The sequence below is a fragment of the Mytilus galloprovincialis genome, chromosome 12 (assembly GCF_965363235.1).
Source record: "Mytilus galloprovincialis chromosome 12, xbMytGall1.hap1.1, whole genome shotgun sequence".
Taxonomy (NCBI): domain Eukaryota; kingdom Metazoa; phylum Mollusca; class Bivalvia; order Mytilida; family Mytilidae; genus Mytilus; species Mytilus galloprovincialis.
This window is the reverse complement of record NC_134849.1, coordinates 48,368,078-48,386,599: the sequence shown is the minus strand read 5'-3', so window position 1 is coordinate 48,386,599 and position 18,522 is coordinate 48,368,078. Positions and strand designations below refer to the sequence as shown.

The 18,522-nt window shown below is 31.8% G+C and overlaps 1 protein-coding gene across 2 annotated transcripts in view; it reads right to left on the bottom strand.

Moving 5' to 3' along the window:
• The window catches only part of LOC143054057 (vacuolar protein sorting-associated protein 11 homolog), a 50,562-nt gene extending 32,175 nt beyond the window's left edge, over window positions 1-18,387 (bottom strand). The window contains exons 1-13 of one of the 2 annotated variants that reach the window (XM_076226920.1): window positions 18,346-18,387; window positions 13,828-13,902; window positions 13,242-13,415; window positions 11,924-11,974; window positions 9,601-9,666; window positions 9,025-9,122; window positions 8,025-8,169; window positions 6,523-6,612; window positions 5,894-6,030; window positions 4,932-5,073; window positions 2,479-2,558; window positions 1,053-1,206; window positions 360-506 (exon numbers count right to left, since the gene is read on the bottom strand). In XM_076226920.1, the coding sequence (XP_076083035.1) occupies window positions 360-506; window positions 1,053-1,206; window positions 2,479-2,558; window positions 4,932-5,073; window positions 5,894-6,030; window positions 6,523-6,612; window positions 8,025-8,169; window positions 9,025-9,122; window positions 9,601-9,666; window positions 11,924-11,974; window positions 13,242-13,415; window positions 13,828-13,902; window positions 18,346-18,363 (1,377 nt within the window). In that variant the 5' untranslated portion in view covers window positions 18,364-18,387. Of the gene's footprint in view, window positions 1-359; window positions 507-1,052; window positions 1,207-2,478; window positions 2,559-4,931; window positions 5,074-5,893; window positions 6,031-6,522; window positions 6,613-8,024; window positions 8,170-9,024; window positions 9,123-9,600; window positions 9,667-11,923; window positions 11,975-13,241; window positions 13,416-13,827; window positions 13,903-15,265; window positions 15,293-18,345 lie in introns of those variants that run through there. The other variant, XM_076226918.1, reaches the window with a different exon arrangement.
• Between the last annotated feature and the right edge of the window lie 135 nt (window positions 18,388-18,522).

The window sequence follows — 18,522 nt, the reverse complement described above, 5'->3', positions numbered from 1 at the left end:
ATAACTTACATGAGAGTCAAAACTTACATGAGAGTCATAAACAGAAAAAAACTGTCACTAAATTTTGGGTTCTTATCTGTATTCTGTCTAAATGGCAACAACATGTTTTCTGATATAAAAAAAAAATAATAGAAAAGGCTAGGTATGATAGTACAATATTCTGAATATTTTAACTGGAGATTCAAGTTTACTTTAAGAATTTTAGCTATATAATGATCTTTTGTTGGTCATCATAAATTTACACTAATGAAAACATGGACCATCAATGGACAATGAATGTCTATAAATAGGTTGCTGACTCATTGACGTTTACTCAACATCTCTCTTTATTATTATCAATCTATATTTAAAGTACAAACCATGATAAATTCATCTAACTTGTTAACATCCTTGAGTTTTGTGTAACAGTTGAGTAACAATGTAGTGTGTTCCTCTGTGGCCTGCTGTGCTTTATGTAAGGCTTGTAGGTATTTAGTCAAATTGTGTATCCTTTGGGCATCCAAAAACTGAAACAATTCAGAATCAAAGATTAAGTTGGTGTTAAAGTTTCACTATTCGAAATGTATAAAAACTTGGACATTTACTATAGCATTTATTTAAAAGAAGAACTATCAACAAATCAAATGATATAAATTTGCTGTTTTTCAGGAAGTCTAGTTAATGAGATTTATCTCCTTATATGAAATTAAATGACGAAAGCTATCGTATCCAAATACTGAAGTTAAAAAATTGTTTTAACATTGCTTTAAATTATAGTTGCCTCTTTTGTATACAAATAGCATACAGCTAGAATAAAACCTGTCCATTGAATTTAAAAATAAAATAATAAAATCTAAACATCAGAATTAAAATAATAATATTTTAAAACTCTGAGATTTTTAAAGTCATTATCACTATATTTGTTTATAACGTTTTTAATATTCTGAAAATGACTAAACAAATAGTTTTAAAATAATTATTTCTAAAAGTTCTAGATTTTATACAATAAATTTCTAATGGTCAACTTAGAGCAAAAAGATGTGAAAGACAAACATGTCCATTTATCCTCCCACCTTTCTAATAACATATGATGCTTCCAGTTTGCCTATTGTTTTGATATACTGATCTATAGCACCATCATGGTCCCCTTTACCATACAAGTGATCTCCATATTGTTTGAATATATCGATCAATCCATCTTGGTCATACTGTTGGGACTTAGCCAAGCTGAAATGTAAATTTTCTATACAATTAATAATTTAAAGTTAACTTTACAACTGTACAAGAACAAAAACATTGTAAGTTAAATACTGTTTAACAATATTAACTCTAAACATTTTTTTCTGACATGTAATGAAGAAAATTAAAAGATTATACCGGGTAATTCAAAATACCAAATGTACCAGAAAAACTACAAATAGAAGACAGCTAACTTAGAAAATATGAGAGGTGAACCAGTTGATAGATATATCAATCATTTTTTGTACAGTACCTAATGTAACATCAACATCGCAAGATAAATAACAGTGATGTTTGAATGAGATAATAGAAATTGCCAGATCTTACAGTGAGAATTATCACTGTGAAATTCTGTATCCTGTATATCCATCCACCTGTTTTATAGAATTGTGCATTGTATCACTAAAGCTATAAACAATGTCATGTACAACAAAATTAACCTGATATGTATTTATCTGCAATTGTGGTAGTACAATTTAGCTTCAACAAAAAACAAATCTTTGATTGAATTGTCAAACCATCTGTTTACAATACAGATATATTGGTGGTTATTCTCTCCAATAACATTTTTCTTTTAGCTATATCAGCTAGTGAGGACATTTTGAACCTTCTTTCCAATTACGTGCCATCTAGTATGTGGTATAGTTATTAGTGGTAATTCAGAAAGGAAGAAAGTTGACTACACTGTCCCATGTTAGGGGGAGGATTTAGATCTGGATAACATGTTTAACCCTGCCTCATTCTATATGTATGTTACTGTCCAATGTCAGGAGCCTGTAACTCAGTGGTTGTTGTTTTTTGATTTGTTACATATTTGTATTTCGTTCATTTCTTGTACATGAAATTAGGCTGTTAGTTTTCTCTTTTGAATGGTTTTACATATGTCATTTATGGGCCTTTTATAGCTGACTATTCGGTATGGGCTTTGCTCTTTGTTGAAGACCCTTTGGTAACCTATAGATGTTAATTTCAGTGTCATTTGATCTCTTGTGGAGAGTTGTTTCATTGGCAATCATACCATATTTTCTTTTTTATAAAGACAGGTGCTTTATTTTGTGTTCTACTTTTAAAAACAGATGATGAAGATTGGCAAAAGGAGAGGTTTTTACCCACCTCATTTTGTAACTGTACCCAGTTAGAGTACATAGTTAATGTGTTGTTTCAGATGTAGTTGTCCTTTGGTGTATTGTCCAATATTTTTTACCATTCCTGTTATTCTTTTTGTGGGTTATTTATAAAAATAATAAACTGTATATATACCTTATTGCTAGGGTATAGTTATTTTTCTTAAATAACATTTCTAACTTTGTCTGTGTGTCCTTTTCTTGCAAATGATATAACTGGAATGAAAGAAAGCACAATAACTTCACAATCTCTTACAAAACAAGAGGCCCTCAAGAGCCTGAATCGCTCACCTTGATTTGTTTGCATTTATCTTTTATGAATTTAAGTGTCAAATTTCATCGTAGTTTTTTTTTTGGTTTAATGTATATTAAAAAGGATCATTCAGCTTAAATTTGGTTGGAATTGGTTCAGTAATTTTAGAGAAGATTTTTTAAAGTTAGAAAACATGATAAACAAATTGTGTAAGATTGTCCTTAAAGGGCAATAACTCTTTAAAGGGGTTAATTGACAATTTTGGTCGTATGAACTTATTTGTAGATCTTACTTTGCTGAAAATATTTGCTGGTTACAGCTTATCTTTATCGTTAATACTATTGAAGATAATAACCAAAAACTGCAAAATTTCCTTAAAATTACCAATTTAGTGGCAGCAACCCAACAATGGGTTAATAGATTCATCTGAAAATGTCAGGGCTGAAAGAACATTACCTAATGAACACTTAATCCACATGTCAGATGTGCTCTAACTGCTTTGGTTTATGAGATATAAGCCAAAAACTGCATTTTACCCCTATGTTCTATTTTTGTCATGGCGGCCATGTTTTTTGATAAAACAGAAAATAAAACACAAACTTTATTCTAGATACCATAAAGATCATTCAGCTTAAGTTTGGTTGGAATTGGTTCAGTAGTGTCAGAGGAGAAGATGTTTGAAATAGTTTACACCAGACGGACGACGACAGACGCCAAGTGATGGCTAAACAGAATGGTGAGCTAAAAAGGAAAGTAAGTGTACAGATCTTCAGATAATACAGCACCACAATACACTTGGATAACTCAACTGGAAAACAGGGTTAATCTTGAACCCAATTTTTTTTATAGCAAACTTGAATGAACTTGTCAAAGAATATTTGAATAAACCTTGCTTTATATATATTTTTTTCAAGAATAATTCAATATAAACCACATTAATATAATAATGCTTTACATCAACATTGTGGATTTCCAGAAGGCTTATGACAGTATCAACAGAAAGACATTGTGGCGAATACTTAGAGCATATGAGCATATGGAATTCCAAAAGATATAATTGAACTTATCAAAAGTTTTTACAACAATTTCACTTGCAATGTAGGGCATAGCAACATATGGTTTGAGGTAAAAACAGGAGTTAGGCAAGGATGTGTGATGTCTGCTCTTCTTTTCAATGTTGTCATTGACTGGGTGATGAGAAAAACAACAGAAGATGTTCCAAGAGAAATAAGATGGAACCTCTCAGCAACATTAGAAGATCTTGATTCTGCTGATGATCTTGCTCTTTTATCTCACCATTTACAAGATAAGACAAACCGCCTTAATACTTTTGCCAGTCAAGTTGGACTTAAAATCAGCCAAACGAAAACAGAAGTCATGACCCTAAACATCAATAACCCAGCTCCTATCCTAGTAGATGGAAAATGACATTATGAACAGATTAAACAAAGCCAGAAATATTTTCAGATCATTAAACAATGTATGGAAATCATCACAGTACAGTAAAAAGACCACACTTAAACTGTACAGGAGTTGTGTTTTATCTGCTCTGCTATACGGATCTGAATGCTGGAGGATGACAGAATTAGATCTAAACAAACTGTCAATTTTCCATACCAAAAGCTTAAGAAGAATTCTGCGTATTTTCTGGCCAAACAAAATATCCAATGAAGACCTTTTAAGACAGTGTCATCAAGATACCATGGTTACAATATTAATGAGAAGGCGTTGGAAATGGATTGGGCATGTAATCAGAAGAGATAGGAATTCCATCACTAGAACAGCTCTACATTGGACTCCAGAAGGAAGGCGTACGCGAGGTAGACCAATGAACACATGGAGATGTACTGTAGAAGGAGAACTGAAGACCATGAATAATACATGGGGAACAGTAGAAAAGATGGCCAAAGACAGACAGAAATGGAGAACCTTTGTTGCTGCCCTACATGCCGATGGCATACCGGGCAGTAAGTAAGTAAGTAATATAATTGGCAATCATACAGGAATTAGTTTTCACTGTTAAGCTAATACTTATTACGTAAAAGGTTTAAGCCTGCTGCATTTGTTTCCACCTGTCCTAAGTCAGGAACCTGTTGTTCAGTGGTTGTTGTTTATTGATGTGATTCTTAAATGTTTCCTGTTTCTTTGTTTTTTATATAGATTAGACCGTTGGTTTTCCTGTTTGAATGGTTTAGCACTAGTCATTTCTGAGGCCCTTTTAATATAGCTTGTTGTTAGGTGTTAGCCAAGGCTGGTTGTTGAAGACATGGATGGAGAGTTGTTTCATTGGTACTCAAACCACATCTTCTAATATCTATATATATGTGTATACCTACCTTTCTATCTCCACTTAATATGTAGACACTTCCCCATTCACACAAGATACTAATAACATCTGCATATGGTGCTGTGTAGGCAATAAACTTATTCTGTATATCATAAACTGATACTATATTCATCTCCAAGGTCTGACCTCCCCTGGAAAATAGTAACTTATATGATACCATGCTTATAAAAGTACATTTTAGAACCTTAAAATCCTGAATACAATATAACTTGTCATTGTATGGGCTAGATATCCACTACGAACTACATTACTTTCTGTTATAAGCAAATACTAAAAATAGTAATATTACTTTTTTATATAATATAACAGGTAAAAGTAATATTACAAAAATGAGTAATATAATTCAAATTTTACTAAAAACTGAAATATTGTTATCTTACTGAAATGTGTAATATAGTTTCTATATTACTGAAAACAGTAATATTACTAGAAAATGCCTATATTACATAGAACTGTAACATAAGGCTAAAAATCACTAATGCTGCCTTTAACTCGAGGCTGGAGACAGCATGATGTAGTTTTTGTATCAAATTACATGGTAAATAAAAGATGGATCAAAATCAGTTTCATCACTTCTGCACAATCAGATGGAGACGCAACCAAATATGGAGATGGAAAACACTACATGAACAACTATGCCAAACTTTCTATTAAAATCTTGCAAAGTATAAAGTTTCATGAAGATTTTATGAAATATGTCGGAGTTGGATAAAAAAAGTAAAAAAATTTCAAAGGGCATAACTTGCAGAGCAGAATAGATAATGATGCCACTGACCTATTCCGCTATGACATACACTCTTGATCAGTTTAATGGGGTTTCAGAAGACAAGATAGTCTGTAAAATTGAAAGGAATAAAGATAAATAAAGAGGAACCATTAAGCTGTAAATAATAGACAATGGGTGAAAATTAATGGCTTTAGCTTTTTATGACAGTAAACAAATGTTCTTACAAGATTGGAGCTCTAGGCAAGCCTTTGTTCTCTTTACCAACAACTATTAAGTAGCCTCTAAACCAATGCAGCTGGAGTTTCTCTCCTTCAAAAGCCAGACATGGTCCTCTACCATCTGGCTGGTAAAAATATACTGCCTACAGAAAATATCAAATTACAGACTTATAATTAGATTATAGTATGTATTAAGCTATTTTTCTATATAAGCATTCATTTAATATTGAATGGATTAAACATCAATTACTGATTTTTCTAATCATTAATTATCATTTGGTTGCACCTGTCTTAATTTTAGGAACTGTTGTTCAGTGTTTGTCGTTTGTTGATGTGGTTCATAAGGGTTTCATGTTTTCTGTTTTTCATATATATTAGGCCTGTGTTTCCTGTTTGAATGGCTTTACACTAGTCATTCTGGGGTCTTTAATAGCTTGCTGTTGGCATTGTGTTGAAGACTGTACTTTGGCCTGTAATTGTTTACTTTTTACAAATCGTAACCTGGGTGTTGAGTTGTCTCATTGGCACTCATTCCACACATCTTTTTATATCTATGATTACTATCGAATTGGTAATGTTCAATTTTTGCAGTATGATAGGTTAAACATATAAGCATGTTATCCAATAAAGCTTACATCTTGTCTTCCTATAACTAACTGGTTATCCTGTGTATGATCTGTCATCACAGAACAGGAGCTACAACAACCAAAGTCTTCTAGTGTTGTCTGAAAAATAGCAGCAATACTCTATAAATATCATAACAAGTATCATTTTGGTAAATAAAAATAATAATTAGCAAATAAATTTCTTACAGTGATCTGGAAATAATCAAACAATAAAAATGTTTTGATGTGGATTGAAAATATCAAAAATACATGTTACAGCACTTAGTTTTTGTGGGGTCAATAGCAGGCAAAAGGTCAAGTTTGTAGGAAGACATTAACTATTTTATTTGCAGTTTACATGTCAAGATGAATAACAGTCATTAGCTAGGACCCAGCCTGCACACTTTTTTTTATGCAATTTATAATCATAGGGTTGTTAATTTTCAAAAAAAATTGCAGATGTATTTTTGATAGAATTTGTATAAGTTATACTGACAGACATGCTGAATTTTTTTTTAAATTTTTATAAGGTTTTTATCACAACTTTGACATTAATTAGGAAAATATTTGTTATCCTTAAACAAAAATCTTTTTCTCAAAATTTTTGATTTCCCCCCACAAAAACTGTATATTTCAAAACAGTAAATATTACCCCCAAATAATCAGGAAAATCCTTTGTTTGTCATTCTGAATCAATATGAAATAGCCCATTATATAATTGTATATGCCAATCTTAAAAGAAAACTTTTGAGTTCGATGCATTTCCATCAAATACATTGGTTTTAGTGAATGTCATTCGTGTGTTTAGGGGCCTCGTCACTTCCATTCCCATGATGAGTGAGAGGTTGGAAAACTATGCTATATTGCACATAATATTCTGCAAATTGAATTCTGAGTAAGACTCATAATTGACCATCAGCACTGCTGTCATTAGGGAATTGTGATTAAGTACCTACTGAACAAACCTTATTTCTAGTTTATCCTGCACAATGATGGTCACTAAGACGCTTAATGAACTTTAAGAGCGCAGGGTTACAGGGTGATCCCCTCTATGTGGGAAATAACGTCATAAGGGCACGTATAATTGACAAGTTTTTTACCAGTGAAGGACAAACTCGAAAGTGGTCTTTTGAATATCTAGCACAAAAAGATGTTTTTAAAAAATTGTCATTTTTAACATTTGAACAGTTGAATAACCTGATTATTTTTGACAAAATTTTCACAAAAAAACAAAAGGGACATTCCATCTATAATTATAACACTGTGCATAAAAAAATTAAAAACTGGTTGATGCAGTCTTGAACTTATCATATAGAAGAGCAATGTTCACTTATTTTGCAACTAAGTTGAACTAATCAGTTTGAGGTCAAAGGTATTAGTATTCTGTACAAGGTAAACACTAGGACCAGTTTATGTATCATTTAATAATATAACCCTTAGATAAATATAATGCAGGGTTAAAATGTTTAACTGATGGTTATCAACCAAGGATAGAAATTCTTTTGCTCAACTTCTTTAAATCAATTGTATACCTTTTGTTCTTGTTTTGCAGAAATATTAATGGAGATAACACTGCCTCCTGTTGTCACAAACAAAATAATGTTCTTTCCTGAAGTTTTCATAGCAAGTCCTGTTATAGGTTTAGAATTCTCATATACCACTTTTGATTTGCTATGCCTACAAAAAAAAAAACCAACAAACTCATGTTTAACTTTAATAAGTACAAACTTAGTTACATCCTTTAAATGATTCAAAATCTAAATAAACTTAAGAACTACTAAAAACTATCCGATGCAGGAAGCCTGTATCATTCAACTCATATTTATGCATAACACTGACCAGTCACTGACATATTCTTATGTCTGATGTAAAAAAGATCATAGGGCCTTAATCCCATAGCTGTATTTATACTCGCAATAATTTTTATCTGTCAATCATATACAAAATATTAGTTCAACATTTATAACAGGAGCAAATCACTGAGCAAAAAACTAACATTCTCCTTAAATTTCCTAAAAATGAGAAATATTAGTATAAACATATTAATCTTCAATTCTACAGGTCAATTCACTGTTTAGTCTTTGTATGCTTATTTGTAGTTTTCATTTTGATAAACATATTCACTTTTGAAAGATTGTTTCTATCTACTATAATTTTTTTGAAAATTTCAGAAGAGATAGACTATGACCAGTTGATGATTTTAGCCCTAGTTGGTTTGCCTCAACTATTTAAGGTTTACAGATATAAGCCAAAATTTACATTTTATTCCCTATGTTCTATTTTTAGCATCATTCCTGGATACAATTTATCAAACGAGAAACGTTAAAATAAACTGTGATAACATTTAGCCCAGGAGTTTTAGAGATTTTTTTTTACTCCAGAAGACAGAAAGAAGACAACAATGGACACCAAGTAATGATAAAAGATTAATGAGGTTAAAAGAAAAGGTGGGATAAGACAAATTTAGCAATTCCTAAAGTCATTGTGTTTCCCCAACTACAATCAATTACTTAGTTATTCAAATGGAAGTACCTGTCTTTAGTGATGTCACCCTTTAAAACAATCACACTGCCATTCTCAAACCCAACAGCCATCCAGTTCAAACATTCGTGGGCAGCTAAACAGGTCACCTAAAACAAAAACAAACTATTTTAGAATTAAAAGTGAATTGCACATTTTTCTTTTGCTGACATTTAATTTTTTTTTATGTAAATATATCTCATTTAAAAAAAAATATAAAAATACATGTAAGGACAATCACTCCAATCAAGAGTCATCTGGTAATTAAAATCTTATAATTTAAATAGTAATTGAAAAAAGGTAGGTTTTATTAATCTGATCTTAGTTGAATCTTTTAAAATTTTACAATCTTCCAGGGTTTTCATGAAGTAGCACAATTAATGCATTGTATTAATTTAAAAATAAAACTGTAAAGCTGAAGTAAATTACTACTTTGATATAGAAAATTAATTATAAGCATTTTAGTTGATCCCCTCTTACAGGTGTTGTACTCTAGCACTACTTTCTACTCTATGTACAGGTGTAGGTTTATATGTAGGTTAACTACACATTTTGTAATAGATAAACACTACTTCCTGTTGTACTTACAGGTGTAGGTTTATTTGCAGGAATAGCTCGGCTTATTCTTGTACAGTTTGGAATTCCCTTCTCCATCTGAAAATCACAAACAATGATTTGTATATTATAGATTGTATCATTAGTATTATAGATTGTATCATTAGTAATTCATTAATTTAATCACTCATAAGGGGAGATAACTTGTTGGTAGTGACTTTCTACTTTATACACTATTCTTTGCCTCAGCCAGATTAAAAGTAAACAGATTGAATAGGCTTTTGATAAATCAGGTTTAGAACTTATTTATTGTAACAATAAACAGTTTTAAGTTTAAAAAAGATATAATAAAATGCTTAGCTGGGCACAGCCTAATACGACTGCAGTGGTTGACCCCTGAACAGTTGGTGAAAGTTTGATACTGTCTTAATTTTCTTGCTATTGCGCAATACTGTGCTATTGCGTTATACTGTGATATTGTGCAATATTGTGCTACTGCATAATACTGTGCTTTAGCACAATACTGAGCAAAAGAAGATTTCTTGCTATTGCCAAATACTGTGCAATTGAATTTTTCTTGCAATTGTGCAATACTGGGCAAGTGAAGATTTCTTTGTTATTAAATGTGCAATATTGAACAATTAAAGATTTCTTGCTATGTGCAATTGAAGATTTCTTACTATTGTGCAATACTGTGCAATTGAAAAATTCTTACTATTGTCCAATAGTATGCAATTGAAAATTTCTTGCTATTGCACAATACTTTATACAATAATTTACACATCCTGTCTGGTGTGTATCTCCTGCCATATCAGTATTTTTTGCTTTTATATATCAATCAGAAATAATCAATGGAAAAATGGAAAAAGGAGGGGAAAAAAAATTATAAAAAAATAAGTCCCCCCAAAAATTGTTTTGAATCCCCTTTGGAGTAATTACCTCTAAACTCAATCTTTGCCTTCCCTTTGTAGAATTGTACCTTGCAGTACACTTTCAGAGAGATCCAAACACTTGAACACAAGTTATTGTCTGAAAACTAGAAAAATGCTTGTTTTTGGCCCCTTTTTTTGGTCACTAATTCCTACACGTTTAGTGCAATCACCCTCAAACTCAATCCCAGCTTTCCCTTTGAGATATGGAAACTTGTGGTACAATTTCAAAGAGATCCATAAACTTACACAAAAATTATTGTTTGGGAACTAGAAAAATGCTTCTTTTTGGCCCTTAATTCCTCAAAATTTGAGGCAATTACCCCTAAACTCAATCCAAGCCTTCCCTTTTGTGATAAGGAATCTTGTGGTACAATTTTAGAGTGATCCACACACTTAAACACAAGTTATTTTATGAAAACTAGAAAACATGCTTGTTTTTTGGCCCCTTTTAGGCAACAAATCCCAAACGATTGGGGCAACTACTCCAAAACTCAATCCCAGCTTTTCCTTTGGGATATGGAACCTTGCAGTACAATTTCAGAGAGATCAATACACCTTATCGCTAATCCCAGTTAACCCGGCCACTTGAACTTTTGACGTCAAAAACAATCATTTTTCCATTGTGGTGTAGGATATTTTGTTTTATGACATCAAAATTTTACGGGAACCTGTGTGATATCCAGTAATGGAGGACAAATCAAAATTTTACGGGAACCTGTGTGATATCCAGTAATGGAGGACAAATAGCGATAAGGTGTATACACTTACACACAAGTTATTGTCCAGAAACTAGAAAAATACTTGTTTTTGGCCCTTTTGTTTGCCCCTAATTCTTAAACTGTTGGTACCATAACCCCCAAAATCAATCCCACACTACTTTTGTGGTATTGAACCTTATATGGTAAAATTTCATAGAGATCCATTGATTCCATTCACTTAAACTAAAGTAATAGTCTGGAAATCAAATGTGTCTTCGGATGACGACGATGTGATACCAATATAAACATTTTTGCGTTCATATAACATTTTTCAAGGTTTTACAAGGAAACAGAATACAGTCATTTTCCAATCAACCATAACTCCTGAATGACCAACCAAAAAATCATAAACTATATCAATTATTTATATCATTTTGTCACTATTAATAACATACAACAATTAAAAATTGTTGAAAATTTCAAAAGTTTATGCAATGAAACAACTCCAGCTGTCTGCCAGTGCACCATACCATGGCCATGAACCTTTAATCAATTCAGTCTGAAAAAACCAAGTTAATAAATCACTTTAAAAAAAAATTCCAATCATGTGACCAAAAATACATCTACATATATCTTTTGAATCCCAATCTAGTTAAAAAGATAACATACTTTTAAAACAAAAGTAACAGGAATTATTTGTACATGTCCCCATGTATAAAAGTTTACCTTCTCTAGATTCCAAACTTTGATCAAGGGGTTCACTCCTTGTTCATCTTCCTACAAAATACATGTTGAAAGTTTTCAATGGTTGGGTATGTGTTTTAAAACCTATTTATAAAACAAATCGTAGATTCAATTCAGAGTTATTTAACTAAAATAATTTATTTAATGTTCAGTAATAAATGTAGTCATAAGACATCTGTTCCAGTAACCTTGACCCAAATTTTCCTGAGGTGCTAATGCATTTAGAAAAAAATACAATGCCTAAAAATTTGAACAAAGGCAGGGGATTTGAAAGCAATCTAAATAACATTCCAAATCAGACTTTTGTTGTACTGTTATACCACTGTTTCAGGTTAGGGATTCTACTAAAATATTAGACCCTCTTCAGTCTGTATGTTTATATGCCTATCCCAAGTTCAGAGCCTGTAGTCATTTGTTACTATGTTACATATTTGTTTTTCGTTCTTTTTTTTTGTACATTATTAAGGCCATTAGTTTTCTGTTTGACCTGTTTTACATTTGTGATTTTGGGGCCTATTATAGCTGACTATACAGTACGGGCTTTGCTCATTGTTGAAAGCCGTACAGTAACCTAAAACTGTTAATTTCTGTGTCATTTGGTCTCTTGTGGAGAATTGTCTCAATGGCAATCATACCACACAAAAAATAAAGAGGAAAAAATATATTGTTTTGACGAAAGAGGTGGCGAAAAAAATAATTGACCCAGGGAAAACCCTGTAACACATCCTCTTTTTTAAATTTTGAGATTTGGTACATTTTAATAATAAATAATAAATAGCATTAAACACATTTTTCTAAAGGTAATTGATGTGACTGGGCCATTTAATTACAACCTTAAAGTAAAAGCGAGTCAGCAGCCCAGTCTTAATACATTTGTGTAAACAACTTAAAACCCAAATATTCCATGTGTTTTGTGAATATATATATATATATGTGACCATCAAGATAGTTTTTTAGACTATAAACAGAGGAAAATCATTATATAATCAACATTTGATCAATATATATTTAGAGCATAGATTTTAATTCCTTATGATGACCAATTGCAATGAATTAAACACTGACACAAAATTATGTTGCACCTTTACCTGTATGTTATTTTGATAGTATGATGCAAATTTTATCCAAATTAAAATAGCAACATGTAAACTATGCAGATAATGGTTTATTTTTTCCAAATTGTGACTTTGATGGAGAGTTGTCTCATTGGGACTCATACCACATCTTTGTATATCTAGATATTGATGTAAATGATTCCGTTAAACTGGCATATTATTATGTTCTTATTCTTTATACTTACACCTATGGATATCAACAAATTATGTTGTTTCATCTGAAATAGATGTGACACCCTAATCTCATAAGCTTTAAAGCTATTGATCTGTAGTTCTCTATTGAGCATGTGGAGGTAGCCATCATGATCTCCAAATATCAGCTGACCCCGTCCACTAACTGAAGCTGATATATTAATATCCTGTAAGATAATATACACATTCATGAATGCCACTTTTAATGGAGTTAAGAAAATTATGTTTGTGTGGATATTGATTTTGAGGTTTAGCCAAAGTCCAGTCAATTTAAATCCAGGATAAATTGGTATCCCACTAATAACAATAGAGCTGCAGTAGAGCTCAATGTTATTCACAGGAATTAAACCTTTGCTTTACTCCCTATCTTTGTACATGTTGTTTGTAATTGTATTTATCAGATCCTTGAATTGGAATATTTGTGCTGTTGTGCCTATCTTTCCTTCTGTGAAGTTAATCTTGGGAAGATGTCAAGCAGCTTCATACATTTCTAACTTCACAAAAACTTAAAGAGATAAATAAGAGTGTTTGCATGCCCAACCATTGACATTGTAGAATCTTTCTTGGACATAATTTTACCTTTAACTTGTCATAAGTTTGACTAGTCTCTGGGTCTTTCACAACTTCTTTGTCAAAAAAGTTGAAGCGTCTCCACTGAAATAAGAAATGACGTATAAGCAACCATGGTAAAAAATGTAGATATAATACATGTAGTTCTACAAATGTAGTTCTTGAGAAATTTAAAGATGTCTAATTTCTGACCAAATTGGATAAAAAAATATGTGACAATTACTCTACTTTAATACTTAGACTTCCATGTAGAATGGTAATACAATATCTTGAAATCAACAAGCGTTACTTCCCTTCAATATGAGTTTATTGAAAATGTATTTTACCTCATCAAAATATATGTTCTGCTGTGTGGATTGAGTATATATAACAAATTACAGCAACAACTTCTATTTTATCTAATTTTTATTTCGTGTCATGAAGGCAAGTTTAATTTCAAAATAATAGACAAAAACTTAAAAATAGTCAAAAATCATCATTCAAAGGAAATAGAGTGATCTAACACTGACACTGTGACACCAAGTCGGAATTTTCCTTTTTCATGTTTTTCTAACTGGCACCCAGCCCTTTTCAAATCCTGGCTAGAACACTGGGGGGTTTCTGATCTCGAAATCCCAAGCTTAAAAACATGAAATCCAGAGGTCCTGAATTTAAAGAAATTTGTTAAATCCCGACATCCCTAAATTGGAAAAAAAGAATTCCCGGATCCTGAAAGAATCAATCCCTAAATCCTGAGCTTAAAACCACCTGATACCACCGTCCCGAAAAAGGTCTTTGGTACCTGTGAGACTTGTAAATCACAAGTTGTCTCCCTTATACAGATTTTGATAGAGATTTGACATCCCAATTAAGTCAGTCGACAGGCAAGTTTAAGGAATTTAATCATTCCTTGGCAACTTAAATCATCATTTCGGAAATTTTCACTGAGAAGATAATTTACGTGCTGCATACAAAAAATCATCGTTGACATACCATTATTGGTTTCTCTTAAATTGACATGATCACAAACTTATTTATTGTTGATGCTCCCACCACGGGCATCATTGGAAGATGGAAAAATTCATCCAGGGCAGTTGAGCCACAGAAAGAACCCAGTTAAAGGTTCATCATAACAAATGAACAAATATGGCCGTATTTTCACCTCAAAAACTACTCTGTGTACAGACTTACCTGTGCTGTTTTGAAAGTTTTAATGCCTAGCATCCACTAGATGTATGAAAGTTAAATGCATTTTGTGTTTAAGAAGAAAGATATAATCTTTCTTGCTTTTTGATGGGCATTTTTTTTCCTTTCTGCAGAAGGTGTAAAAATAAACAAACACCTGAATTTCTTTGATACTGTCCACTCACTGACTCAGATAAACTCTTTAACTCACCTAAAGTTATGAAGATACCTCTTGTCCATGTCAATTAATGACAATTAAAACAAAACAAACCGTTTTTTTTACCTGAGGGAGCATCTCATAGTTATACCACAACATAGTTGATTTTCACACCTTTTGCATGAAGGAAAAAAATGCCCATCAAAATCCAAAAGAGATTTCATCTTTCTGAAACACAAAATGCATTTAACTTTTTTATACCTAGTGGATGCCAGGCTTTAAAACTTGGCAGTGTCTGCGCGTACCCGCATGCAGGTACGAACAGTCAAATTGTCGTTCTAGGCTGGGCGTACCCACATCCAGTTTTATAATAAAATGCCGTCGGATCGGGAATGAAACGTGAAATATATACGGAATTTGTTGCAATTAGTGAATAAATTGATTAAAACTACTCAGAATTTTTATAAATATACACACATATATATATATAGGTAAGTGAACAGTTTTTTCTCAGTTAGTAAATATTCTTAAAATGGAAGAGAGTGATATTATAACTGTGGGGAAGACATTTCAGACTTATCATAAATCAGAAAAATTTGTACAGAACTACCAGGCGTTAAATTTCATACAATTTATAAAAGAAATTCGGAATCTATAGCAGCTGCAGAGAAAAGAAGAACCGGGAGCACAAAAATTAAAGAAGATTTAAAGTACAACAGAATAAATTTTTCCTGCATTCATGGTGGGAAAAAATTCCAAACAAATTCGACAGAAAAAGGCCTAATACAAGGTATTTGTTTTAAATTGTAGTTTTTAATCGAATTTGCCGCTTTTCATTTAAGTTTTTTTTTAATGTCGATTACTTCTGGTTTTTGTATTGTAAATCGTTCATAATATTAAAAATATGTCTAATTTCAGTACTTTCCAAATGGAATGTCCTTTCCACATTAAACTTGGCGTAACTAAAGATGTACAAAACCTGATGGTGAGGGAATCACACAGTTCTATATGAGCATCTGCCCAGACAAAGGAAACTAGATGACCATACACTAGAAGGTGTCAAACACATTCTTAAAATGAAGGCAAATAAAAAAACTCCTCCAATATGATCTATCGTCAATTGGGAAAGTAGTGACGCTAAAAGACCTGCACAATATACACAAGCCTAAGATGCATCAATCAAATGTAGGCACATTAGCAACATTACTGACTGAGATGAGAAACGTGCCTGGTTAGTTTTTTTGCAGGGTTGAAATATGTGCCAAAACAATCATATGTAAAATGTGTTCCAAATCTTAATTAGTTACATGCATGAATCTTTTATAATTGGTTTAAATTGATATTATTACTTGCTTCTTTAATTTTTATAAACTCAAGCTTTAATTTTAGTAGTTTTATATATTTTAAAATTTCAGTTTCTGATTTACATTTTACTAAAAGATTATTTTAAAATATCATATGGGTATATTTTTAAATTATTAAAATTTTATTCTTTAAATTTTCATTTAAATTTTATAGTACGGTATTAATTTCTATCATGTTTTTCTTTTACAGGGACTGTACAGTCTTATTTTCCATCATTGTGCATTTAATTTTGCAATGTTTATTATCTATCATTATTTAATAAATACAATTTGAAAATATTATTTTTCATACTCTTCACTTGTTCTACATGAAATCCCCATATCATCAATAATTTCTGTATACATTTCACGTTTCATTCCCGATCCGATGTTATTTTAATAGAAAACCGGATGTGGGTACGCGCAGCCAAGACCAGCAATTTGACTATTCGTACCCGCATGTGGGTACGCGCAGACACTGCCTTAAAACTTTTCCAACTTCACAGGTAAGTCTGTACTCGGAGTAATTTTTGGCATGTAAATACAGCCATATTTGTTTGTTTGTTATGATGAACCTTAACAGGGCAGTTACCAGGTTTCAAAACAAAGTAAAAAAAGTTTTGTAATTTATGTGCAGACTACACGAAATACGTCGGACCGTCGGACAAATCCGGTGAATAATGGATCGGTCTGGTAAAATTTTGTTGAATTCCGGTCTGAATGTCAGGTGTTTTTTTTTCATGGATTTTTCTAACATTCTGGCAAAATTGCCAAACGATAACAATCTTAAATTCATTTTCATCTTTATTATTCATCACAGCGATGATTATTTTATTCAACCGCTAGCTCTATGCCGAACATCGCCAACCAGTAATGTGTAAATGCGGGTAAAGACAGATCTGACTGTCAAATACAACTATAGATGCCTTCATTGGCACAACCAGAACTGTAAATAAAACCGGATCAGATTCTGGGAATGGATAAGGATAATTCCGGGTTTGCCGATTAAAAATACAATAAATGAATAAAAATCCAAGCAGATCACAAAATTTAGCTATGAAATATAAATACTAGAATTGAAAACCAAAAGATATATGAAAAAGAAAGAAGAAACAGGAAATAATATTTTATACAGAAACTCTAAATTAGGTTTAGTTCACAAACATTGTCAAAATCCAATAAAATGGGACATTACTCTTTACTGAAATGCATTCAAGCATTTGTACACAACTTTCATAACCATGATAACAATATACCCTCTTGTTACATCATTTTGTTTTAATTTGTGCATTTTGGGGAGTAGGGCACAACAAAGTCATATGTTTGGGATCTTCTGTAGTTGGTGATCGCAATACTGGTATGTCCACAATACTGGTATACAAATTTTGTACCAGTATTGTAACTTCTTTTAAAAAACAGCTATACTGGTACATTACTGCTGGAGTAAATACACTCAAATATGAGTCCACTCCTTGACGGGAAGATAGATAGATAGATACTGATATACCAGTATTGTAGTTGTATTGTTGACTATACTTTCATGACTTTAGGGTGTTTAATGAAAATTGAATTTTATGGGATCGTTTGTTTTTTGTCGGATAATATACAATTAGATGTAAAAAAAATTGGTCTGGTAGAATTTCATTCGGTCTGGTAAAGCTAGGATGCTTACAAGACCGAAATATGTCCTGTAAAAATCAAATTCATTCGTGTAGTCTGATGTGTACGGGTATTTAGTGGATAGTGTAAGGATAACTTTCAAATCAATATAATTTTATACACCAATTGATTTTCATATGAGGATATGTCAAATTTTTGAAAGAAAGATAAAGCGTTAAACTTTTTAAAATAAAAGACACCCACTTGCAGAAAAGCAGCCATTGCATTTAATATTTAGCAACAATTCTAAAGCCAAAATAAGGTATAAAAAGGGAAAATGTCAAGACAATTGTTTTCAAATATAAAGAAAAAATGAATTTTAAAATTGTTAAGATAATTTGCAGAATTCATGTATCTAATTTCTATTGAGAATTCGGAAAT